The 26719-nt window shown below is 42.6% G+C and overlaps 1 protein-coding gene across 1 annotated transcript in view; it reads left to right on the plus strand.

Moving 5' to 3' along the window:
- Positions 1 to 20389: 20389 nt before the first annotated feature.
- Positions 20390 to 26719, plus strand: part of TEC (tec protein tyrosine kinase) — a 28483-nt gene continuing 22153 nt past the window's right edge. The window contains exon 1 of the mRNA XM_036382223.2: positions 20390 to 20527. Coding sequence (XP_036238116.1) covers positions 20390 to 20527 — 138 coding nt within the window. The remainder of the gene's footprint in view (positions 20528 to 26719) is intronic.

Below are 26719 nucleotides of genomic sequence, written 5' to 3' on the forward strand. Positions count from 1 at the left end.
TCAGTAACTACATTAGAGTTCCTTGCAAAGTCTTGTGGGTTTTACTCCTGGCTTATCAATAACCTGACTGTTTGATAAACTATTTCCCCAGTTTCTTTTTCCTACATGGAGTTAGCATTCATTTATGAGTCCTGCTAGACTGTGGATATGAAAATCCCAAAATGTCAGGTGACACAGCTGCATGCCAAAGGAAAATCTAGCATCAACTGACAACAGTTCACACTGAAAGGATAAAAAGTTATCATGGTGGGAATCACCCTGCATCCCCAAGAAGATTAATCCCAGCTAGACCAGTGAAGGTTATCACCCTGGTAGGTCAGGGCCTGCCCCTTCCCAGCCACCCTGCAGTAGCAGCTACATCCTCCCACTTGGAAACACTGGCTTCCTAGTCCAGAAAGTTCCTAGAGGGAACTTTTCAGAGGAGATGATGATCAAGGAAAGGACCAGTGATACATATGGATAATTGCTGTTCCATAAATCTAGATTATAACCACATAACAAAACAAATGTTATGTGGTTATATGTTTTGTTTGTGCACATAGCTTTTGCACAGATCTTTCATGTTGTGCTGGGCAATGTTTATAATGAAAAGTGCTACAATATTCTAAAGCAGTGGGTAAAAACCCAGATTCCCTGTATTCTAGAGTGCTTTCAAAACTCCTTGGTATTTTTACTGTACCTTCCTGTTGAGACTACGATATCTTGTAAATCAAAGAATCACAGAATCATTTAGGTTGGAAAACACCTCTGAGATCATCAAGTTCAATCTTTGACCAATCACTACCTTGTTGACTAGACCATGGCATCAGGTACCACAAACAGTCATTTCTTGAGCACCTCCAGGGATGATGAGTCCACCTCCTACATGGACAACCCATTCCAATAACTGACACCCTTTCAGTGACAAAATTCCTCCTAATGTCCAGCCTGAACCTCCTCTGGCATAACTTGAGCCTATGTCTTCTCATCCTGCCACTTGTTACCTGGGAGAAAAAAAATCAATCCCTACCCAGCTACAACCTCCTTCCAGGTAGTTGTAGGGGGGAATAAGGTCCAGCCTGAGCTCCTTTTCTCCAGGATAAACACTCCCTCAGACACTCCTCACAGGACTTGTGCTCCAGACCCTTCACCAGCTCCATTGCCCTTCTCTGGACTCACTGCAGCACCTCAATGTCCTTCTTGTAGTGAGGGGCTTAGAACTGGACACAGGATTTGAGGTACAGCCTTACCAGTACAGGGGAACAATCACTGCCCTGGTCCTGCTGACCACACTATTGCTGACACAGGCCAGGATGCCATTGGCCTGCTTGGCCACCTGGGCACATCTGGCTCATGTTCAGCCACTGTCACCAGCACCCCCCAGTCCTTTTCTGCTGGGCCGCTTTCCAGACACTCTTCCCCCAGCCTGTAGCATTGCAGGGTGTTGTTAGGGAATGCCAAATACACTAAGCTCCATAAGCAAAACCATAGTCTGACCTACATGTGAATTCAGAATAATTTAACTAGGAACACAGCTATAATAATATCACAATCAGAATCTGACCTTCTCTTGGGGATTTGGTGTGATAGGCTTCTAATCAATGTGGTTCAGCTGCTTCTTATAATTAAATCAGTATAACATGGTTATATATACAGTGATACAAACCTCTCAGAAATGGAGATAAAATATTCTTTTCTCTTGAGCTGGTGCTGCACCCAGCACTTGGCCTTGTTGAACCTCACATTACTGTTCTTAGCCCATTGATCCAGCCTGTCCAGATCCAGATCCATTACTGTTCTTAGCCCATTGATCCAGCCTGTCCCTCTGCAGAGCCTTCCTGCCCTTCAGCAGACCAACTGCCACCTAGCCTGGTGTCATCCATGAGTTTGCTGAGGGTGCACTTGATTCCCTCATCCAGATAACTGATAAAGATATGGAACAGGACTGGGCCCAGTACTGAGCCCTGGCAAACACCACTAAGGATTGCCACTAGCTGGATGTGGCACCATTCACTCTCTGGGTCTAGCTGTCCATACAGTTTTTGACAAAGAGTGCACCCATCCAAGCCATCAGCTGCCTACTTTTCCTGGAGGATGCCTTGGAGACAGTATCAAAGGCTTTGATGAAGTCCAGGCAGACTACATCCAGAGCCTTTCTTATCCACCTGGTGGGTCACCTGGTCATAAATGGGAGATCAGGTTGGTCAGCTGGGCCTGCCCTTCCTAAACCTGTGCTGGCTGGGCCTTATCCCCTGGTTGTCCTGTATGTGCCTTGTGATCGCACTCAACATGATCTCTTCCATAACCCCACTGGGCAAGCACCTTTCCCGAGGGTGGCATTTGTCTATGACAGACACATCTTACAGACATGACACAGCTGATAGTACCCTGCACCTGTGTCCCAACCTGTTGCTATGTTGATATGGTGCTTTTGCTTCTTGACACAATGTGTGTCTCCTCAAAACCGTGGCACAGCTAGGAAACATCCTCACATTTACTGCAACAAAACACAACCCAGTGGCTGGCATTGAACTGGCATAGACCTTCAAGACAACAATATTTACTGCAAGAAAGAGTATTTTATGGTAGGTCTCTATTACACTCCACTGTTTAGTTACTTTCAGTGGTACAATGGAATTATCACTCCCAAAGTCTCTCAAAACTGGGCCAAAGCTATGAAGAAAGGAAAACCAGCACATTTGCTGATAGGAAAACCAGATAATGAAGAATGACTGAAATTTTTCTCTCATTCACAGGGTTCCCTCTTAAGAGTGTTATCTCTGCCCACAGCAAGTGAGGGAAGAGAAATAAACAAAGAAAATGCTCAGTGACTAAATTGACAGAATCCTCTGAGAAATTAAGGGACAAAGAGGATTTGACAGGCATGTAAAGGAAAAAGAAAAAGAGCCTCTCTGTGATCGAGGAACTGGTAGACATGCCTCCCTCTGACCAGAAATATTATTTTTGAACCCAAGAGCACACCCAAAAGAACAACACTGGCTTCAATGAGAAAATGGGCATGAACCATGAGATGCTGAAGCATTAGTAGATGAAAAACTGCTGGAAAAGGTGGTCTATTAAAGTTGCCATCCAACTTGTGTATTTGCCTTTCTCTCCTTGGTACTTTATGTGGGCCTGAAATTTCACGAGTCTCAGTCTTTCCCAAAGTGGAGACTTTCTCCTTGAGACTTCGCCACAAGGACTCTTCACTATTACTCATTCCTTAGTAGTAGAGCAAAATCCTGAGAAGCAGTGGCATCCTATAGTTGCTTTGATTCCACCATCCTGATGATGTCCTTTGTCTGCAGTTGTGGTAGAAAAAACACAGGAAGGGAACTGAGAACTGCAAACTCCACAAAGTTTGCAAGCAAGTTTGTGCTCCACAAGTCCACCACAAATGCTCTGTCTGTTGGCTGATCAACATCAAAGTAGTTAACCCCTGATCAATGGTTGTAAGAAGAACAGCACAGCAATGGCCACATGCTTTGAACCACAGGGATGTGCCCTGCTGTCCCTTTGCTTCTGCTGCAGCTCTGGAGTGAAGCCTGAGGAGTAATGTAGCTGCTGCTGGTTAAGTCACAGTGTAGCTTAACACATAATCTAGTTCTCTGCTAGATGTCACTTCTTTCTAGAGCTCAAAAAGGGCACCATATAGGGCAAAGCTATTTCAAGTTCCTCCTTTAAGCAACTGTTTGGTTTTATTGCCCTTTCCCTGTGCCACAGCAGCAGCAGAGGGGGCGAGGAAAGCTGTAGCTGCCATTGCTTGAAAAATGAAGCAATAGTTGCCTGTTTGCAAAACTGACCACATCAGTGGCAGTGGGTAAAGGTGTCTGAATGGATGCCTGAGCGTGTGCTACCACAACTGCGTGGATGCGGAGGGAAGTGGGAGTGGTGACATGGGCTGGTGGTACTAGTCATCACAGAGTGGCTGCAAGGAGGCTGCCCATGTATTTAAAACAGAGAGGCCCCACACACCAGGCATTCAGCCCTGTGACTCCCAGGTCTCAGCAGTAGTGTGACAGGCATGGGAGACATGGCCACAGTGCCAAAGTAAGTTGGAGGAAATCCCTCAAGTAAAAACAAAGGCTCGGTAAGTCATTTCCTCTGAGCTGAACCAAAAGACATCTGTGTTGATACAGCTATTACACACTAATCATAACAAAACAATTCTCTTGCAAACAGCAATAGACCCTGCTTGCTTTCCTCTAGGCTGACTGAAATGTGAGAGATGTATTTCTGTTGAACTTTACAAGATCTTTTTCTTTCAATGCGGTTTTGCAGTGACAGTTTCTGTAGGTCAGACTGGTCTAGGAATGGGAAAGGAGGTAAAGAAAAGAGCCTACGTGCCATTTCAGTACAGACCCTGAACTCTGAAGTTCAGCACAGGCACCTGAGGGGTGTAAAAAGCCACTTCAGTTATTCTGGCTGTGGGTTTGAGGTGGCTGGATGTGACTGTTGGCATGGTTAATTATGAAGGAAGGCACTGTAACCCCGGGGACACGAGCAGATCTGCCATGGGCATTGAAGAGGAGCAGCCTCGGGGGTGCACAGCCCACTGGGGATGGGGGAATGCTGTGCCCACCGCCACAGCACGGCCCAGCCCGGAGCCCCGCGAGCACTCATTCTCTCCGTGGTTTGGTAAGAGAAATGCTGTAGTCAAAGCACAGCTTTCACACAATTACAGCCAGCTGGGGCCAAGACCATAGATTTTGAGGGAGCGTTTGCAACCTGCTCCGAGTTACGTAGTTTGCCTTTTTCTTGTACTTCTCGGACGGGATTCGAGGCAGCTCCCGACGGATCTAGTGGGTGTGGGACACCTCAGCTCAGCCTCTCGCAGCGCCGCACCCGCCCCGGGCGCCCAGACAAGCGCGGCCGCCTCGGGTTGCCCCCGCTGCTTCCTCCGCGGGGAGCCGCGCTCGGCGGGAGGAGGAGGAGGAGGAGGTGCCGCCTTCCCGGGCCGGAGCGAGGCAGTGCGGTGCCTCTCGCCCTTCCTCCCTCCCTCCTTCCGCCGCCCTCCACGCCGCCGGCGCCCGGATTCCTTCCGCGACGGCGGCCGGGACACGCAGGTAGGGCAGGTGAGGCAAAGCGGGGGTGCCGGCCCGCTGAGGGAGCGGGGCTGCCCCAGCGCCGGCAGCCGCGGGGACCTGCCGGGGTGCCGCACACGGAGCCCCCCCTGCCGCCGCTCCGAGCCCCAGAGTGTGCGGCACCGCCAGGGCCGAGGGGCTGCTGCCTCGGCGCACAGGTGTCACAGCAGCCCTAAGTGGGAGCGGTGGCAAAAGCCGGCTTTGAAACCTTTGCTTAAAATTGCTCTAACTGTGTGATATAAAGGGGCTGTGGCCCAGGCTGCCAAATCCATTTGAAAGGCAACACTGATGAGTATTTCTTTGTTATGTGACTTTCTTCTCTGAGTCTTAGCTCCATGCAACTACTGTGCTTTGCTAAGACTGTTTTGCCTCGACTCAAGGGAAGAATTGCCTTCTGTTGAGTCCAGTTACCCTAATAATTCCTCCTGCTTTCTGTCCCACATGGGGTTCCCTTTTGTTGGCCGTGTATGCTCTTGCATAGCCTTGTGCTGGGACACAGCACACCTGCTGCTTGTTCAGTAGGTGACGAGACTTGCGTGGTGTTGTTTTTCCACAGGCTTCCTTTCTGCACTCTTAAAAGTTGGAACGGGTAATTATTTGAGCTGTAAACTGAACTTTTAGTACCGGCATGGCCGTGAACTCCCTGCTTGAAATGACAGATGATAATCTGAAATATTCAGGGTTGTTTTATGAATCAAATACATATGGCTCTTAGAGATGGAAAAACTGACTGTGGTAGAAATGCAGGCAAAAAGGCGTCTTGCGAGTGCTTGCTTCTGGAGCTTTTGTTTTCTTGTACGTGTTTCTGATATTCTGACTGTCTCACCTTTGATAGAAGATGATGTTTTGTTCAGTTTCTCAGAACTCTTCAGAGACTGGAAGATGGGTTATTACTTATTGCTGTTACATAAATGTTTAGAGTATTTTGGGCTATCAGAAAGCACGTGCTTTTCTTTCCTTCTGACACACCAGCTGTGCTGCTCAGATAATTTCACCTGTGCAGAGGAGGCCCTTCAGGTGTCCTGGTCTTGTTTGCTGGGTACTGCTCTTGTATGTGGGGAGGTAGCTCCCAGACAGGGAGTTAATTACAGTCATTTGGTGGTTATGGTTTGTAAGGGAACTGCAGCAGGAAAGGGCCCATTTACTATCAGACTCTCCTCTGGTATGCTTTATGTTTCTCTGGGGTTTATTTATGTTTTATTTGTTGTGAAATACATTGTATCATGAAACGATCACATTTATCTCCGCCCTTAGTTCTTATTGAAAGGGTGCCTTATACATTCCTCTTAATTTCTAAATGAATATTATGATTGTTTTGAACCAAATGGTTGATTTCTATGTGAGCTTGCCTGCTGAAACCACTGAAAGCAGAGCACTGTGATTATGTTTGGCATGTTTTTTGTTTTGATAAGATAATCTCATAGGTGTGCAAATCAAAACCATACTGGCGGTTACACCTCTGTCTTGAAGGAGCTCTGGTTATCAACTGCTAGCCCTGCTTTTATTAGCACTTCAAAATTTATAGGAGTACCACCTTTTTTTTAATATTAATATAGACTTCTTAAAGTCTTTGAAATATTTTAAAACCATTTACTGTGAGGCGGTTTGATCTATGTCCTAAGTTAAATCACATTTTAATGCTTAGCTATAGGCATTGTGGATTTGGCATTGTAGTGTATCCACTAGGCTGTCTACAGTAGATAAAAAGAGAGAAAAATAATTGAGCTGATAAAACAATATTAGCTCCATATTTTTTCATCTTGCCCTGAAACAACATTGTATTCAGAAACACCATGATGTGTGATAACCTGCAATGAAGTTAAAATAACTGGGAAGTGGTTAATTTAATAGAATTACTTGGAAGCATCAAGAAAAGTCTTCCCCTCCACCAAATATAGGCGCAACTTGTATATTTTATTACCTCTGTGTTGTGTTAGCTTATAAACTGGATGCCCAAGATAAGGTGCAGAATAGTGTAAGTTTCATACAAATATTTATACCTCAAATATGCAAAACATTTTGTGTTTCTTAGACAATAGAAGTCTGTGCTGCCTGCTGTCAATGCAAAGGTCATGGAAAACAGTCTTTAGCCTTTGTTAACCATTGATGTCTAAGATGTTTTTCTACTTTTTCTTAGTTTGACTTTTTTTCAGTAACCTATTACCTTCTTGCTGCTGAACCTGGAACTATTCTTTGAAAAAGGAAGATTTGTGCATGCCAAAGAACCAGTTGTAGCAGTCTACAATGACTCTCTTGCAGAAATAATATAAGGAACTATAAAAACTGAAAAATATGGAAAACAGTACTCAAACAGAGTGGAGAACAGGTTGGCATGATGAAGAAAGCCTGAGGTGGTGGACCTTTTATATTTCTAATTACATATGTGCTCCTGAAGGACATGTATCATATAGTTTTGTATTTGTGCTCCATATATTTTTATTATTATCTAGATGAATCTATTTGCTCAGAATTACTGGGACCTTGTCTGGAAAGTGTTGGCAATGGTCAGTCAGTTGCTCCACCATGGAAATTAGAGTGATGAAGTTCTTTAAATGACCTCCTGATACCCATAGCTTTCTCCATTATGCAAAATGCAAGGGAAAGACTCTCACTACACTGGCTGCTCCTTACTGCAGAGGTATCAGCCCAATTTACCCTAATTCTCCTGGCCAGGACTTCATGTCAGCACTAGGCATTAGAGGTATTACTGATATAGTGGGACACAACTCTCCAGAAACCCATTAAATTGCACCAGTGTTTTACCAAATGGTCAGCCAGGTCTCAAGAAATGTATTTTTGTTAATAGAGCAGTTTACTTCTAGCAGCAAATCACCAGTTTGCTCTGCCAGCCCTCAGACAGAGGAGCATTCTGCTCTCCTGCTTCTGGTCTGTTTTTCTAAGTGTATTTTCTAAAGGAAAAAGCATTAGGAAAGAAAACAGTGTGCAAGTGAGGGAAACAAGTGTTTGGATGGACACGTCTGCTCTTTGTCTGGTGTGGCAGAAGAGGAACTGGGGAACTGAGCACTGCCCCGTGGCCATTACAGCACTGGCAGTTCTCAGTCATCCCTTGGCCTGGCTCAGCCCCATGGGCTATGATTCAGAGTCAGGAAAAACAACATGTGAGCTAAAACCTTGAAAAATAGACAGGCACCTACGTACCAGTGTGACGACAGTCTCACTGCAGAAGGTGCTTTGTGGGGAGGCGAGCAGCTTTCTGCATTTCCTGGGCATGGAGGTAGGATGGAGAGAGAGCCATTTCTGACAAATACTGTGAAGTGGCCACTGTGCTCAGATGGGATCATGAAATCTTGGGAAGAATTACAGAAGTCCCCTGAGAGTAGGTCTGTCCATCATGGGCAGTGTTTACCTTTCTTAGGAAGAATGACATCACTTAGAAGTTGTCTTGGGTTTGGACAATACCCAAACATTTAGGAGGAAATTATATTGCTGAAAAGGCACCTTTTGGTTGCATGGCTGTCCTGTATTCTGGGCAGTTCAGTAAAGCTCATGCTTAGCATGGTATGGTCCTGCCTTTGTGTGTGAGCAGGAGACAGGGTTTTCAGGAGCCTGCTGCAGAGAGAGGAGTTGCTCCAGGAGAGTCTGAGCCTGGCCAACAGCTGATGTACAAGAGCTGTTTCCCATCAGGTGTGGGACTCAGGTTTTGGTGAGGGGAAAGAGAAGTGTTTGGCCATGCTTGCAGTCACAGCTCCTCTGCTGAAGCAAAGCACCAAGCTGCCAACTGGGCTACTCTCTTTCAGCTCTTAAGGTAAAAATCCTGTGCAACATCAAACAAATGCAGGAAAAAAGGAAAAAAAAAGTAGTGTGCTGAGGCGTGTGGGACCTGACCAAAGGCTTTCTTGGCACTCCTGCTTTTCCTCATTTCCATTTCTCTTATCAGCAGATATGTGAATAGATGCCACTTTGCCACACATAGGGTATAACTTTATGTAGGCTCAAGTAGGTCACAGCTGAGTTTCCTGTGAGGAGGGGTTTTGTTCAGCCTTGTGCCTATTGCAAGCTGTGATCTGATTAACTTGTAAGACCTAGGCCTTGTTTTCAATTGAATGTAGGACAGAGAAGCATGGTTTTGGGTAGTAAAGGAAGCAGGATTCTTCCTTCTGAAAGAGGGTCTGGCCACGACACTGGGACTCTGCCCTTCTAGGGGCACTTCCAGAGTGTGCACTGTACACTAGACTGGGACAAACTCCTGGCCATTTATGTTTATGAAACAAAAAAAGGCTCTCTTTGTTGTCTTTGGTTTTTTTTTTCCCTCCACAGGATGGCCACATAACTCACCATCAGACCCAGGTGACATCTGCACCTTCATTTTAGTTAAACATTGTAAATCTGTCCTAGGCAGCCCTGTGAACAAATCTTGTCAGATTCACTGTGCTAGCTTACTGGGTAGGTGAGATAACTATAATTAAGTTGAATATATTAATATATATATATATATATATATTCATATATATATAAATATATTCAAGGTTGCTACTTGTCCTGTGAATTACAGGATGTCCTATATTACAGGGCAAGCTCCATATCTGGCAAAAAAAATAACTGTGTGTTTTCCCTGCCTCCCCACCCTTATTCTGAGCATCTTTTCCCAGCTGAAGTGGCAGGCCACATCAGTGGTCTCCAGTGCCATGGCAGGAGGAGGAGGAGAAGGGGGGGGGGACTCGTCCACTTTAAATTGTGTGACCCAGTTCAAGGGATGGGCAAAGTGAGTTGAGCTGAATGGGCCTTTTTCTGTCCCGTGAGAGATCCCCTAAACTGACAATTTTACATATACTTTGGGATCTTTTGAAATTAAAATTTCTACCTAATCTGTATCCAGAAGATGCTTAAAATAATATTTTTTTTAACATGAAGAGATCTAACACTCCAGTATTAAGAGTGGCTGGTTCAAAACTGCTATTGCAACTTGAATTCTCCTTGCTTACACATAATCTGTTACATGTTTAGTTATGCAGCCACATGTGATCTTGCTGTTTCACTCAGACCATGGCTGGCTGGACTGTTTCCACTTGCTTTGTCTGGTCAGCCATGAGGACCATCCTCCTCCTCAGAGCTGCAGGCTGGCAATCAGTCATCGTCAGTGGTCCTTGAATATAGCAGGTTCAGTTGTTGGACGCAGACATATTTACAGCTCCAGAGTGTCAGATGAGCTGTGAGGGTCTGTTTTATCAGCAGGGAGTTTGGGAGAAGAGCACAGTGAAAGGCTGTGGAGTGTGAGAGCACTGGGAGAAGGGCCATGGTTCTGTGCAGGCAGCCTCTTTGCCACCACAGCAGCTTTCTCTTCCCACCAAGGCACTCTCTCCAGCCATGAAGGGGATTACAGCTTTCTGACGAAAAAGTAAAAGTCATGGGCAAGCAGCAAAATTCCCTCAATTTGGTTTAGTTACTTTTCTCGATCTCTTAACCTGAAACTATCTCTAAAAGTCAGTGTGATGCAGGCACTCCCCATGAAAAGCTGAGACCTAACCATAAGTATTACCTTTGCAGTGCCTTAGCTTTACTTCTTGTAATTTTGGCCTCAATGGGACTGGATTATGGTAGCCCAAGTTGTGATGATGTTTGGTTGATTCTCCAATATCCTTGTGGCTCACCATGGATAAGCAGAGTGCAGTAAGATACTGTGAAGCATTAGTGACTGTGTTGCATGATGTCTCAAAGTTTGAGCTGAATGCTGTTCCTTAATACCATAAATGTGACTCCTGGCAAGTGCAAGTCCAGTTCCCTGTTTAACTTGCAACAGTTGAAACACCTCAACATATCTGAGATCTGATATCAAGGACAGCAGAGATAACAAGCTGCTTTGCTAGAGATGCTCACTACATTGCATTAACCAGAGGAAAGGAAAAACATAAGACCACAGCCGTGTGTCAGTTGTGTGTATTTTCAGATTAAGTGAGAAACTTTTCCCTTGAATTAATGCTTCTTTATTGACATTCCTTGTTGCTTAGGGTGCATTCTATGTGAAGAAGAAATTCTTCAAGGTCACAGCCTGGCTTTTCAGTCCTGTATGGGGAGATTTATTGGCAAGTGGCTGACATGCAAGTAAAAGCAAGGATTTCTTTCACTACTTCCTGTGGGTAGGCAGGTGAAGGGAAATCCCCAGGAAAGCAGGTCTACAACATGCAAAGCAGTTTCTTGGGAAGACAAATGCCATAACTCCAAATGTCTCCCCTTCCTCCTTCTTTGCCCCACTTTATATAATGAGGTGATGTCACATGGTCTGGAACATCCCTTTGGTCATTTGGGTCACCTGTCCCTGCTGTGTCTTCTCCTAATTTCCTTTGCATCCTCAGTCTCCTTGCCAGTGTGGCACTATGAAAAGCAGAAAAAGTCCTGGCTCTGTGCAAGCGCTGCCCAGCAATAACAAAGCCATCTCTATATTATCAACACTGTGATCAACACAGTTTCAAAACACAGCTCCATATTAGCCACTGTGAAGAAAGTTAACTCTACCCCAGCCAAAATAAGCACACCTATCCAACATATCAGGGTAAGTGAATCTGGAATCACAAGATAAGCAGGCTGACCTTGCCAACAGCACTGCTTTGCCACGCAGGGGAAGGGCAGAACACCATCTCAGCTGAAATGTAAATGGTTGTTCATTTTGTGTTCCATCTCCTGCACTTGTTTTGTAGCAGAGGGGATGTGTCCCTAGTGAAAAAAACATGGGGAAAAGGTGACAAATGGAACTTGGATATTTTCTGTTCCCCGCTGACTGCCTTGGGTTTTTCCTGCACAGAAGGCTGTTCCGACCTGTAACTTTAGATATATGGTTTAGATATAGATAAATGTTGCTTTTTCACGCCTACAGGACCCTGTCAGGTGGGACTAGTCAGTTGCTCAGTAGGTGTGAAAAAGCAACATTTATCGAGTGACCTCAAAATAATTACTTTGAAGGTAAATACATCCATTAGTCGACATGTGATATGGGCCCGGTAGTTCATTATCTGAGTCAACTTCTCAGCTTTGTCTTCAGCAGAAGTTCTCATGTTTGTTGAAGCATTTCTTACTGTGTAGCTTCCACAGAGTCTAGCATGTGGAGAACAAGTAGTTCTTTAGTAGGTGGAGAACAAGCAGTTGTTTAGGGAAAAAAGATCTTGGAATGTTTGGAAAGAGAAATAACTGAGGAAGTATTAGTCATTCCCTGTGCGTAAAGACAGTCATAATTTGTATGTATTTCAGTATTTTAGTTAGACCATGTCAAAAGAGTGTCTTGAATACTGAAATAAATTGAGCTTGTTTTTGGTATAATATATCACATGCTTGCCTGAGATTGTTTAACATTTGGGAAGACAAGTTCAAATTGTGAAAAAAGTTAATTAAGTTGACTCCTTTATGGTAGTTGAAAAGAAGGATACCCTCGGGCACTGTTGACCCATTTTCTTTTTATATTTTTCTTTCCTATAGATTTGATTTGTTTTTCTCATACTTGCAGTTTTGTGTACAAAAGCAATTGTCCTACTTGATAGTGAGCTTTAGGATTCCTTAACAGAGTTAGGTTCAACCTCTGATTTAATAGTGCTTTCATTTTTCCACCCCTCTAAACCTTCAGCTTCCTGGAGAAGTAGGAAAATCTTTTGCACAAGCATCACCCATTTCTTTGCCTATTTCGTTGCCAAATCTCATCTTTGCCTGTTTCTTTAGAAAGTGGGTGTTACTGTTTCTCTTCCCTTCTTATCAGCAGGGGATTTTTGGAAAAAGCCGAGGCAGCACTCTGCTTTACTGAATGTCCAGCCAGTGGGGTAGTGGTAGGGTAGCCTTGGCCTATGTAGAAGTGAAGCATATACACTCTGCTCTTGAGGTGCTTCTGCTCCTCCAAAGCAATGCCATGCCAGTTTGGAGTTAGTTCTTCCACGTCCCTCTCTGACCTTATTTTGGAAACACTTGCCAGAATAAAGCAGATTGTTTCCTTTCAAAGGTACATAACCATGTGAAAGGGACCAGTACACCACATGCCTCTTCCCAGTCCAGAACCTGTCCTTCCCTTCCTGTTCTTACTTTATCTTTTACCTTTTCTCTGTCAGGTGAGGGTCAGTTATATTTGTGCAGGTAAACCAAGACAATATTCTTCACCAGATCTTTATGCTGCACAAGTGAATTAAGCAAATCTCTTCATGCTCTGCCTCATCTTGCCAGCTACAGCAGCAGCATCCTGAAGTCCTGGTGATAGCACCATAGAGGGCATAAACCTGCTGGATGACAACAGAAAATTGTTTGCTATTTTCATTCTGCTTTATACATGGTATTTAGAATAAAAATAAACCTGAGTTACAAAGTCTGGACCTGGGAAAATCTGCTGTCTCCCTTTTAAGGGTTAATTAATATAAAATACTGACGTTTCAGTCTTTTTTTTGTGCCTTGCTTTCCCATGTCCCATACTAACTTCAGCTTTATTGTCTTGCAGCAGAGAACATTACAAATGCTAGAGGTTTTTGGTCTGAATAAACTGAAGGCAAAATAGTCAATGCAAATTTGTAAATACTGCAAAGTTTTTGTGTGGGGAAAAAAAAAGAAAACTAGAAGTACTCAACTCTAGAGGAATGAATAACAAATAAGAAGCTGATGAGGATAGTGAAAATTGATCAGTCCATATTTTGTATGGCATCTCATAGTGCTGCTAAGTCAAACTGAATACTAAATAATTTCAAGTAAAAAATGCCCGTGTCAACATATTTCCTTCATCACAGATGGTAATAATGTAATTTTTGTTTCATAAATTTCCTGAATAATTTAGTTGTGAAGAAGGTGCCCCTCTAAAGCTGTGAAAGGATAACTTAGTAACTAGAGTGTATGGTTTGCAGGCAATCCCAGTAAAGAGCAACAGCTGAGTTTATAAATGATTGGGAGACCTGGACATGCCTGTTCTACTAAATCATTGTTGTAAGGGGAAAAGAAACCCTCTTAGTGCTCTTACCATTTTCCCTGAGCTGATCTGTGTACTCTCTGGGGTGCATTTCCCTTTTGCAATGGTTGATGCTCCAGTTTGGTTTGATAAACCACCTCAATGCCAGCTGACCCTAAGAGGGACCATGACTTGTCATCACTGTTTTCTTTACTTACCCCAACTACCTAAGTTAGAATACCAAAAGGAAACAAATGATGTATTTTGTAAAATGCAGTGAGCCTGTTTCCAAGAAATTTTGGAAAACTGGTTCTGATTGTGATAAAATGCTCCTTCTGTGTGTGTACACGAGTACCTCTCAGCTGAATAAAGGATATTTTGCAGTATCACATGGTCTCAGAATCTCCAGTCAGAGTTGTCACAGAGTTGTCCCTTAGCCTGTTTACTTTTAAACCTAAATTTCATACAGGCAAATATAAATTTTATTTTTGCAGGGTTTGATTGTGTATATAAAATTAGCCATTTGTTGTTTGACTGATTTTCAAAGAGAAACTAAGCTTTTGCAAACCTTTGGCTATAATTTTGATATCTCTTAGAAATTAGTCCCCCCAAATTACATTTCTCACAGTTAAAAAAACCCCAAACTTGCATTTGATGGAAGTGGTTTCTGAGAGTCTGCTGTTAAAAAAAAAAAAAAAAGAGGGAAAAAATAAATCAAGTAAATCTAAATATTTCCTAATGTTTTTTACTTCTCCTTTTTCTGGATATGACACATTTTGTATATTATTACAGTATTTTCCCCTGAACTTGAATTTTAAAATTATGACAGATTTTTGCTAAAGTATATTTATTTTGTATTTGCATTTCTGTGAAATTTACAGAAATGCATTTCTGTGAAATTTTGAACAGGTATTAATAACAGTTGTATTTTATTTTTTTGAGTTTGAATTTGCAATCTTAGATGTGGGACAAAAAGGCAAGACAAGAGTATATTTTGCAACCCTTGCTTACACTGAGTTGTAATTATTCAAATAAGCCTGTGCTGGATACTTATGTAAATGCTCACATGTAACTCAGTTCATGGTTTCATGGTAAAGCAACAGAAGCTCCAGCAGAAAAAGACAGGGTAAGGAGTTCTCCTTTCCTTGTTCCTTCTGCACTGTTTCTGCTCTCTACCCAAAAGGAGCTCTGGGCTGCCTGTTCACTTGCCCCACTGCAGACATTTGCACAATGTGAGCTTGGTCAGCAAACTGATCTGAGCTGATTAAAATGGAGGAAAAATATTCTGAAATGTACAGATTTGAGGAGGGATTACAAGGTACCAATTGGGTTTTTAAAATCGACATTTTGATTGATACTTTCAAAAATTGAAGTAGTGAATATTCTATAATTTTTTTTTTCAGTCTCCTGCCCTAGGAGGTACATTTTCAATGTTAAGTATCCAGATCTGGAGTTGACATGGGTTTGGATTGATGTGTCCCAAATCTGAAAAAGAGCAGTTGTGCACGATGTATGAAATCCAAGTCAGGAAGCTGAGGATGCTTATTCCTTAGAGGGATTGTCTGCCTTGATTGCCCATCAGCTTAACGTTAAGACTTTGCTCTGAAGGACACAAATTCCTAGGGACATTTTACCATCACTAAGGAGGTGGTGAAACTCAGAAAACAGTTCCACCTTGCTTTCATTTTTCTTTTCAGCTACAAATATTTCCTCCTGTGTTCCTTTTGTATCATTGTGATAATGTGTTTTTCAGAACGTGTTTTTTTTTTCTTGTGAGCGACTCCATGACTATGTGTAGTGCAAAGATTTGTGCCTTAAAAAGTGACAATTACTTGTTACATTTGGCTGAGAGAAGCCCTGATCAGACTGGATGCACTTTCTCTTTTCTGCTCACTACAACTTGCACTGAGAATTTCATAATTTTTTTCAACTTTTTGAATGTTAAAGGTGCTTACAGTCCAGCTGGCTTACAGTGACTAATTGTTTCAATAAACAGACACAATCTGGAAGCTGGGAGTGGGAAGCAGAAGATGTGTGGGGTGGGTAGTGTTGCAACACCTGAGCTTACCACATCACTTAGTGGCTCAGTTTTCCCCGGTGAAAACTGGCAAAAGTGGCATGCATAAGAAGCTCTGTGTACAAGTGAAAATGTACCTTGTGCATTTGGACCAATATTGACTTAGAAGGCTCATCTGAACAGTGGTTTTCATTTGTTTTGAGGAGGTGTATGGTGACTTCATGGCTGTACAGATTAATAGTTGTACAATGGGAGGATGGGAAACCTGAGCTGATGCAAATATTTTGACACTTAAAGTTGAAGATGTTTTCCTGCCCTCAGAAAAGCTGAGAATCTGTAACTCTTTCTGATTTCTGCCGTAATTCTGAGTCTTCAGCATCTCTGCAAATTAGATTGTCTTTGTTATTGTGTAACTACAGTTGGCAGGGAACAGGGCAATTCCTTGGCACCAGTCCCATTGTGAAAAGTTTATATTGGGTGTCAGCCTGAAACTCCCACAGATGTTTATAACAAGATAACAAGGTGTCATGCAAACAGCTTCATGTTCTGAGGGTTGGTCTGGGAACAAAGGAGGGTTTGGGGGCAAGTGGAGGCAGGGAAAATGTGCAGAAAGCGTCTAAAACTCTAATGAAGAAAAGCAGTGAGATAAGGGTTTGTTGAGAGGTAAGTGTGGCTGTTACAGGGACTTCTTGATGGAGTATTGATATTCTGAAAAAGAACTTCCAGAATAATAGGTGAGGGTTCACTTATCCTGAGCCAAGCAGAAATGTATCTAGAGCCATTGACTTGGAAATAACCCCAAATAAGGCAGGTTTCTGTGACCAAATGCAGATTCAAATACCGATCTTGTGACCTGGGAAACTGGTTCTAATCTGCTGAAATCTTCATAGCAGAGATAACTCAGTGTAGCAACCAAGAGCAGACATTTACTGATGTTTTTATTTTTGAACCCGATTTTGTCAAAAGGATTTTTTTGATTCTTGTGTCATGTTAATGTAACCTAGAGAGAAATGAAATATATTAGCCTTATCAGTATTGAGATTTGAAATCATAGTTAACTTTGAATCCTTCTTGTGCTCTGTAATGCAGGCAGCACTCTAGGGATCTAGATAAGATGGATAATAATTATGTTTTTCTTAAGTACAAACAGAGAATTTTTACTATTGAGAACAGTAGAATTGTTTTGAGTAGGAGATCATGTGATGGGACCCCTTAAAGTTTTGTGTGCATTAAGCTGGTCTGAAAGTTAATACTGAATTTTAATTTTTTGGACAATGTTTATATTTTCAGTTTATTGTAGTATTCTTCCTTCTGCAATTACCTTTAAGATTGCAAATTTATTTTTAGAAGGGCAATAAAACAGAATTGGTCAGCTTTAGTAGTTAAATAACATATCCAAGACAATTACTTATTGAAGATCTGCCTTTTTCCCAGAACGCAATATGACAGATTACCAACAAAATGTATGTGTATGCATTTCAGAAGAAGAGAAATAACAAAATGTAGATTATTCATAATAATCACCATTTTCAGTCCAATCATCATCTTTTATTTATGCATCCTAGCCTTGTCTTATTTTGTAGTTCCATTTAAACCAATGAATTTTTTTTTGACATATGAAGAGGTATTCCTAGGAAGAAAAAGATATTTTAAAGCTGTTAATAGCTACTTCCAGCTGTTGAGATAGCAGCAGTATGGGTTATGAGAGCTCAGCTGATCAAACCAGGCAGTGAAAAGTAGTATCAACACTGGACTGGAAGGCAAAGAGTGTCATTTCATATATTGTGACAGCCATCAATTGCTCACAAAATGAGACACACTAGTACAAACACCACAAACAGTGAGTTGGTTTACATTTGATTTTATTAAAAATTATATAGTGTAAGGCAATGTTGTGAGGAGGTTTGTGGTTTTTCAGGATTCTCTGCCACAATTCTGTGAAATGTACTGTTTTGTCCATGCTAAAGTTATGTTGCCTGCAGACAAAAATGTGCATGCCATTTCCCCAGTGAATTCTGAAATACTCTAAATAGCACATAGGTGCATAAAGTAAGCCCTGTAAAGAATGAATTATTTTTTTGTTTTACTCTAGGGCTTTGGTTTGGGTTATCCCCCCACCCTCTCCAAAGAGCTGAGAGATTGTTCACAGTCACTGGTGCTTCAGCAGATGCTGCTGTTCCTTCTTCAAGCCATGGTTTCAGCTCCAGCCGTGCTGCTCTAGCCTGAGTTGCTCTCCAGGTCTGTGCCTGCAGGTTCTCCTGGCTGTGGAGCACAGCTTCAGGCAGGGAGGGCCAAGTGGTGCCATGGGCAGGGCTGGCAGAAAGTGAGCAAAGCAAAAGGGAGTGGGGAGGAAGATTTCTGGGACAGCTTCTGCACAACCTCTCCCACAGCTTTCATTCCTGCCTCCGTGCACTTCATTTAATGTGTCTGTGCAGGCAGCTGCCTGTGCTGCATGATGAAATCCTGCTTGGATCCCATCCCTCACCTGCTTCCCAGCCTGGCAGAAGGAACACCTGCACAAGGCAGGGTGGCATGGCAGGACAGTGGTGGGTTGATGAGGGAGGAGATCAGCTGTGTTTAAGCTGTCATCATTGTGAAGAACAGAGAGATTGCCTACGGCAGAACCCTGGAGCCAGATTTGCAAACGAAGCAGCTGTGGGTGCATTGGTTTTCATGGACTCCTAAGTTTGTCCTACAGGTATCAGTCATGGTGTAGAGCTTAAAGCAGCTTGACATTACTGAGTGACTAAAACTGTCTGAATTCAATTGCTTGATTTTGATAGTCAGCATGAAGTCTTTCTAAACAGAAGTTGGAAGGCATATGCTTAGCAGTTTCTGAAAAACAAGCTTAAGTTCTTTGTTCCCAAACTGACATCTTCTAAACAACCATTTGTGTCTGAACATTTTCATTCATAAAATTAGGGTAAATTTTCAAAATTACTTCTACTGATCCATCTGAAGTACAAAGGGTTGTAGTAAATGGGATTACATCAGGCTGATGACTGGTCACTAGTGGAATTCTCCAGGGCTTCATTTTAGGCCCAGAATTCTTCAACATCCTCATAAATGACTTGAATGCAGGATTGAAAGAATATTAAATGAATTTTCCAAAAATACTAAATTGTGAGTAGCTGTTGACTGCCTCAAGGGCAGAAAGAGGCCCTGCAGAGAGCCCTTGACAGATTAGAGAGATGGGCAATCACCAACCAATTTGACAAGGGCACACTGGGGATTCTGCACCTGGCATGGGGCAGCCCTGCTTGTGTGTATAGACTGGGGAATGAGAGGCTGGAAAGCAGCACTGTGGAAAGAGACCTGGGAGCCGTGGTTGGTGGCAAGTTGAACATGAGCCAGCAGTGCCCTGGCAGCCAGAAGGGCCAAGCCTGTCCTGGGGAGCATCAGGCACAGCATCACCAACCAGGCAAGGGAGGGGATTGTCCTGCTCTGCTCTGCACTGGGGCAGCCTCACCTTGAATATTGTGGACACTTTTGAGTACCACAATGTAAGAAAGACATTAAGCTATTCAGGAGCATCCAAAGGAGGGCAGCAAGGATGGTGAAGGGTGTAGAGGGGAATCCATATGAAGAATGTCTGAGGACACTTGGTCTGTTCAGTCTGGAGGAGACTGAGGGGAGACTTCATTGCAGTTGCAACTTCTTTGGGAGGGGAGGAGAAGGGGCAGACACTGATCTCTTCTCTCTTGTGACCAGTGATAGCACTCAAGGGAATGGCCTGAAGTTGTGTCAGGAGACGTTTAGGCTGGATATCAGAAAAATATTCTTCACTTAGAAGATGGTTTGGCACTGGAAAGGCTCCCCAGAGAAGTGATCACAGCACCAAGCCTGACAGTTGAAGGAGCATTTGGAGCAATGCTCCTTCAGATAAATGGTGGGATGCTTGGGGCTGTCCCATTCCAGGCCAGGAGTTTGACTTCCATGATCCTTGTAGGTCTCTTCCATGCAGGATATTCTATGATCTTCAATTTTTGTATAGAACTCATTTGCCAATTATATTTATACATGCACAGACCTTAGCAATTAAAACTTCTGTACAGGTTAGAAACTTCTGTACAGGTTTGTGGTGAAGAGCAGTTGTGCACAGCTTGCCTGGAGCACATTTCAGACTTCTCACCCATATTCTCTGTGACACAGGCTGCAGTGTACCTGATTTCATCCCAGTCACATACAGCTTTGGGCTTCCTGGGAATGTGCCAGTGCAGCCCTCAGCTGAGCAAAGCCTGAACTTTTTAGTCTAATAATTAACTTTTGTAAACTTCCATGTGAGCTCCAGCTTTCTGTATATTCAGGCAGTTTCATTTATAAGTAGAAGCTCTTTTTGTTACAGAAGTCTCCAATTCTGTGATCCTCCAAAGATCTGGTAATGTTTTATTCCTCATCTTCACAGGAACTGATGTTCAATGGCTAGAAGAGAGCTGACAAGTGGCTGAAATGAATACGACTACTATCCTACAAGAGATTTTGATTAAAAGATCACAGCAGAAGAAGAGGACTTCTCCCTTAAACTACAAAGAGAGGCTTTTTGTACTTACAAAGTCTATGCTAACATACTACGAAGGTCGAGCTGAGGTAGGAGACACAGATTGCCTTTGTTCCTTTTTGCTTTTGTACCACACTGGCTTTTTTCCTACTGTATGTCATACTATCAAGAGCTGATCAGGGAAATGGTCTTTAGTGGCTGTGAACATGAGCTGGCATTTCTCTTATTTATAATGCAAGCTGACAGAGGTGTAGGTAACTTACCTGGTAGTCAGTGTGAATTGGTTCTCAATAGGAGAAGTAGTGTATGGCCAGGATGGCAGGAGTGACATAAAACAGCATTTAGAGGTGGTCATCAAAGCTGATTTCTTTCTCTCTCCAGAGAGATAAAAGATCACTGCTATGATGAATTGGGGCAAAGGTAGAAAAAGTTGCAATTGCAGTTTCTTGTAGCTGTGGGTACTGTGAAGGTCATTACATTAACATCTGGCAATTAACTGCATTTGAACAGGAGAAAGACCATTTGATAGGAGCAGTGCATTGCAGACCAAGTTCAGCAGAGACAAGATCCATTAGAGTGGATCATGCAACCTGGTGATTGAAATGAAACTGGAAGCAGTTTATCTTTGACCATACGAGCAACTCATCCAGATTACCACTTTCTGTGTAAATTCAGTTACTCAGAAAGTCATTAGTGTAAACCGTGCAAATCCTCAGATCAGCATTTATTCAAATAATCTTCAGACTCTGTTTCATCAAGGTCACCTGCCCTGTCATATCCTCAGTGCTCAGGGTGAAATTTTTTTCCTCAGGTCATCTGCCGTGTCATATCCTCAGTGCTGGAGGTGAGATTTTCCACTTAAGTGAGGCTACTTTCCATGTTTGTCACAATGCTGAAGAGGATTAAAATGACTGCAGTAGCTTGTGAAACATGTATACCTTGGGAAGCCATTTAACACATAAAGCTTAATGGAGGGACCCCTGCAACCTCTTGTCTTGGCTGTCTTACCTGTGCTAAAAGAAGAGGGTACAGGAGAGCAAAGGCTTGCTCAGCACGTTTCTCTGCCAGATGCTATGGTTGCACCAGAACTGAGCTCACTTACCATGCTGTGAGATGCTCACAGCACTTTGTTCTCTGAAAGTAGCTTGGACACAGTCAGGGATGAAGAACAAGATCACAGACTGAGGCTGGAGGGGGCCTCTGGAGGCTGTCTGATCCAAGCCCCCTATTCAAGCAGGGCCACACAGAGCTGGTTGCCAAGAGCCAGCTGGCTGTCAAATATCTCTGTCCAGCTGGCTGTTGAGTATCTCCACTGATGGAGTCCTCACAGCCTTGCTTGGCAACCTGTGCTAGGGCACAGTCACCCTCACAGTAAAAAAAGACCAACATTATTTCCTGGTATTCAGATGGAGCCTCTTGTCTTTCAGTTTGTGCCCACTGCCTCTGGCCCTGTCACTGGACACTGCTGGCAGTAGCCCAGCTCTGTCCTCTTTGTACACTCCTGTCAGGCATTTTATGTCCCCATTTTATGATGGCAGAGTGTACCAGTCACTCCTACTTTGGTGACTCTGGCCTCCTCCCAGAGAATAAAGAGGTGGGGGCGAAGAAGCCCTCTGAAATATGTCTTGCCTTCTTATCCCATGTCTTACATTCAGATGAAATAGAAATGTGACAAACAGGTTTTGCAGGTCTAGTTGTCACCCTTTAAGAAGTTACCATTTCCAGCTTCCCCTCTTCCAGTCTTCCCCTTCCAGTTTTCCCTTTGCCCTGCAGGATAATGTCCTCTGGCTAAAATGCTTTTCCAGGAGACTGACTTGTGGTTCTCTCTGAGAGGGGGTTTAAACTGTCAGTTTTATTTGCAGTGAGATTGAACAGGGCAGCCCATTGTGCCATCAGCTGAGGATGCAGTAACTTCTTAAAAAATTTCTGCCTAAGATACAGCCAGTTGGGCTGAAAATATGCATTATGCCTTTGCTATGCCATCAGTTTGCTGCTGAAAAAGGCCATTTTATCCCTGTCCTAGACCTCCTAGACTTCCCTACTCACTAGAATTCATACTGGTCCTTCTTGGAATCCATATTACTCTGAAAAAAATTGCTAAGCATGGAATCATAGAATGGCCTGGGTCAGGAGGGACCTTGAAGTTCATCCAGTTTGAGCCCATCTGACCCTGGGCAGAGATACTTTCCACTAGCCCAGATTTCTCAGAGCTCCATCCAACCTGGCCTAGAGCACTTCTAGGGATGGGGCATCCACCACCTCTGTGGGCAGCCTGTTCCAGTGCCTCACCACCCTCACAGTAAAGAATTATTTCCAGAAAACTGATCTCAGCCTACTCTTAGTTGGAAGCCATTCCCCACTGTCCTGTCACTACATGCCCTTGGAAACAGTTTCTCTCTTGCTCGTCGTCTCCCTTGGGGTGCTGGAAGGCTGCAATTAGGTCAGCAGAAAGATATTTGATCTGGTTTTATTTTTGCTGGATTAGTGTTCTGCTGGGTTAGCACGCTGCATGACTGGGCGCAGGATCTAACAAGTGCCAGAGGCTGTGCCAGGTGGTGGAGGAGAACAGGATGCTCCAACTGTTGACATCAGCAGGTTGTTAGACTGGCTCAGCCATAATGCATTACTTTCCAGCCTCAAACCATTTTCATTTTCACTGTTCCTCTCATTTTAGATTCTTTTAAACATTAATCAGCATTTTATTTTATTTTATTAACAATGTTGTCTGAAAATAGTGAGCTCTGATCTTAAAGGGACATGCTGAATACTTTTATCTCTTTAAAAAACCACAACTGTAAGACTAAGATCTCTGTGGCACAGTTATTCCTTAATGTCTCTGGAGAACTTAAATGGCAAAGATGTTTGTGGGTTTAATTATTTGTTTGGTTATTGTTTGGGTTTTTTTAAAGCCAGTTGTGGTGGCTATAAATATGTAAGCTGCATATTCTGGCTGAGGTAATTTGTATGAAGAGAAAAAAAGTTATTAGCCATCAAGATAATTCTGCCCTCTCTGAATAACTGGGGATTTGTTGCTGAAATAAATGTGACTCCTGTGTATGCTGGTTGAATTTAAAGACATGACAGATGAAAGGATAGGTACAGACTGATTTAATTTTGGGCTTGGCAGTATTCCAAGTCCAGATTGGTTAAACTAGCATGGAAATCCCAAGCCAATAGGATCTCACACCCTCATTTTAATTCCATAACCACAGTGATAGCAGTCTGCCAAGGGTGGTTGAGTTCAGCTCCTCTAGGCAAGTGTGCAATTCCCAGTTTGATTATTGGCCAATCTGAAGTATTTTCTTGTTTTCTTCCATTTTAACTTTTATGGAAGTTCAGTAGAGAGAGTTCAAGAAAAACCCAGCACTTGTGGGCACGTGAATAATCATACCACTTCTTTTTTAAAACAGACTGAAGTAAATCTTGTTAACCAGATTAGTCAATACTCAGAGTGTGGGCAGGTTGGGATTATTAATAAAGTGACAGAATTAGACATTTTGTATGTCTGGTGACAGAAGTAGAACGTTTATGACAACGAAAAGCAGTCAACCACAGCAAATAGTATTCATGTAAATGCTGCTGAGAGATTTAATTGTTCTGTGCAGCCAGAAGTGGAGCATCACTTGCTCTTTGAACAGAAACTGCACATTATAGATACCACACTTCTCTGTTTTTTCCTGTCCTGTGTACTGAAAAAGTCCAATATACCTTACTTGGAGCAATAAATTATTATCTCCTAAACATAACTACTAACAGGCTAAAATCTTGTTTTAGCTTGCTCATTACTAGTTTAAATCTTTCTATACATGCTCTCAAGCAGATCAGCCCCCTACCATGGTACAATGACAGTGCATGCCTGCAGTGAAGCTGGAACTGCACTGCTGCCATGAGAAGGAGAAATACAGTTTATTCACTTAAAGATACTGCTCTGCTGTAAGTCATGGAGCAGGTGCATGAACTATTGATGGAGCACAGCTACAGAATCAGTGAAGAGACTGCATTTCAAGACTGGTTTCAAAACACAGAAGCCTGAGGAAGGAGAATCCTGGTTTGGGTCACCTGTGCAAAGCTCTACAATTATGATTAATATCATGGGAAACTTACTTTGCATAGGAAGCCAATAGGACCTTGGCTTTTACTGATTACCTTGTGGGCATGATGCCGTTAGATAAAAAATGTAGAAGTATCACCTTTAGTTTTTTTAAAAAGATGGACATTAAGAAGCTTGAAAATAAAAATACATCAGGAACCAATGTACCTTAAGTGTCATGGAGATAGCTTTTTAATGTCAGAAAAGAGAAATATTCTGTTTAAGCTGGGATGTGTTCTGCTTTTGTCTTTTTTTCTTGGTCATAAATTCTGAGAATTACTAAGTGGGGCTGTTGGGGAAATAGCATCATTGCACTATTGTGCAATATTGGACTAACAATGATTATAAGCAAATGAAAAGGCTGAGCTAATGTTGTTCCTTGAAGCTCTTAATGGTTTATCAGCTGTCATAGTTGGAAAGAGTATTTCCTGTATTTTTTTCCTAATGTTGCAAAAGTGGCTATTGAAATCTGAATGTGATGTGGTCCATTTACAATGAAGACAAAAATTCACTGTAGTAAAATATAACTGCATCGGTCTCCAAGCACAGAGTACTGGTCATGAATGTATAAAAATAGGGAAGAAGTAAAATATCTTCCTATTCTGAGCATGGAGATATACTATAAAGTACATCTTGCTGGTTATGCTGCATTCAGAAAGACTTAAGATAGGCACAGTATTCTCAAACATGTATTGTAGACTTAACCAAGCCAGCTTTGAAGACATTTATGTAGACAGTAGTAACTAGTTTGAAAGTGGGAGGTGGTAGGCATTTTTTCACAAACTGGCCCTTGTTCTTGAGGGCTGCTGCACTATTCTTACTGGTGTCAGCTGGAGTAATGGATTGTAGTGTGACTTTGCTGGATAATCTGGTTGTATAGCAAAGGCAGTGTTTCTTTGTTTCAAATGAGGAAACCCAAGCATGAAATATTTTATTAGGAAATCTCTTTTCAATTTTGTGTGGTTTGAAAACTGAGGATAATGTTTCAGGTGTGCTTCTGGTCATTTTCCTGAACTATTTTCTTTCAAGAAATCAAAACATACTAGTCAGTTTTAAATTGATAAGCAAATTCAAGCAATTTTGAAATTATTTGACTTGCTTGAAAATCAAATATGTCATGCAGTGATTAAAAAAAATCTCATTCAGAACAGCTTTCTTTATTTTTGACCAGCAAAAATTTAGCTGAAGTTTTAGTATGACTCTTTCCAAATTGCTAATTTCATCTCGAATGGAGTGTAGGTTTGAATTCCAAGGAGGCATTTGTGGAAATAATACCACATATGCATGGCCCTAGGTAAGTTTAGCCATTTTCGGTCAAAAGTGAGCTCATATCTTGAATATTCAACTTAAAATTCCCTGGAGTTTATTTTTAAAGGATCAGTGCATTCTCACTTTCATCTGTTTCTGTTTGGAAAATCAAACCTTAAGTGTTTATCTAGGAGTCCACTGAAATTGTAAACACTTCAGTAAATATCAGCTGGACAATGGAAAGGAGGACGCATTTTACCAGCATGCCTGGTGGCTGGTGTCGCACGATTCACGTGCTCCCCACACTCCTTTGCAGGCTGGCTGCAAAGAACAGCATCCTTTATTCCTCTTGAGTTAGCCAAGACCACGCAAAAATTGCATCCAAGCTACTGCATCCATCATGGTTGGCCACCACCTGCTTGTGGTTTATTGGCTTTCTCCTTGTGTGCCAGTGAGTTTGGCTGCTGTGAATCTTTTCTCAGCACACAGTGAGAAGGTGTCTCTCACTGGGCAGTCGGATGGCCTCAGCTGGGGCAGGCTTGCTGTTTCATTACAGAACAGGCATGATAGCAAGTAACACCTACTGCACACAAATTTTAGTTAGCTAGTACTGGCAGGGCATCTTGCTTGAACTTAAAAGTGCCACCAGACTAGAGATTTTTGCTCTAGATGGCATTTTAGGTAAGGGAAATTCATCATGATGAAGGAAAGAGAGTAAGTGTAGGTGTTAAAGTACTTCTTGCAGTGAAATAGTTGAAAAGAGCTGGTCTGTGTAAGTGAGATGTCCTGCTAGTTTGTTGGTTTGAAAACTTTCACATTGATGTTTCTCATGAGTGCGGTGCTTCCAAAAGGCGACACAGATCTGGTCATAATTTTATCAATCCTTGTCAATATGTGAACTGTTAGTATCCTCATAATATATTGAGCCTGTGCAATGTTCCCT

Source organism: Molothrus ater, chromosome 4, assembly GCF_012460135.2.
Source record: "Molothrus ater isolate BHLD 08-10-18 breed brown headed cowbird chromosome 4, BPBGC_Mater_1.1, whole genome shotgun sequence".
Lineage (NCBI taxonomy): Eukaryota > Metazoa > Chordata > Aves > Passeriformes > Icteridae > Molothrus > Molothrus ater.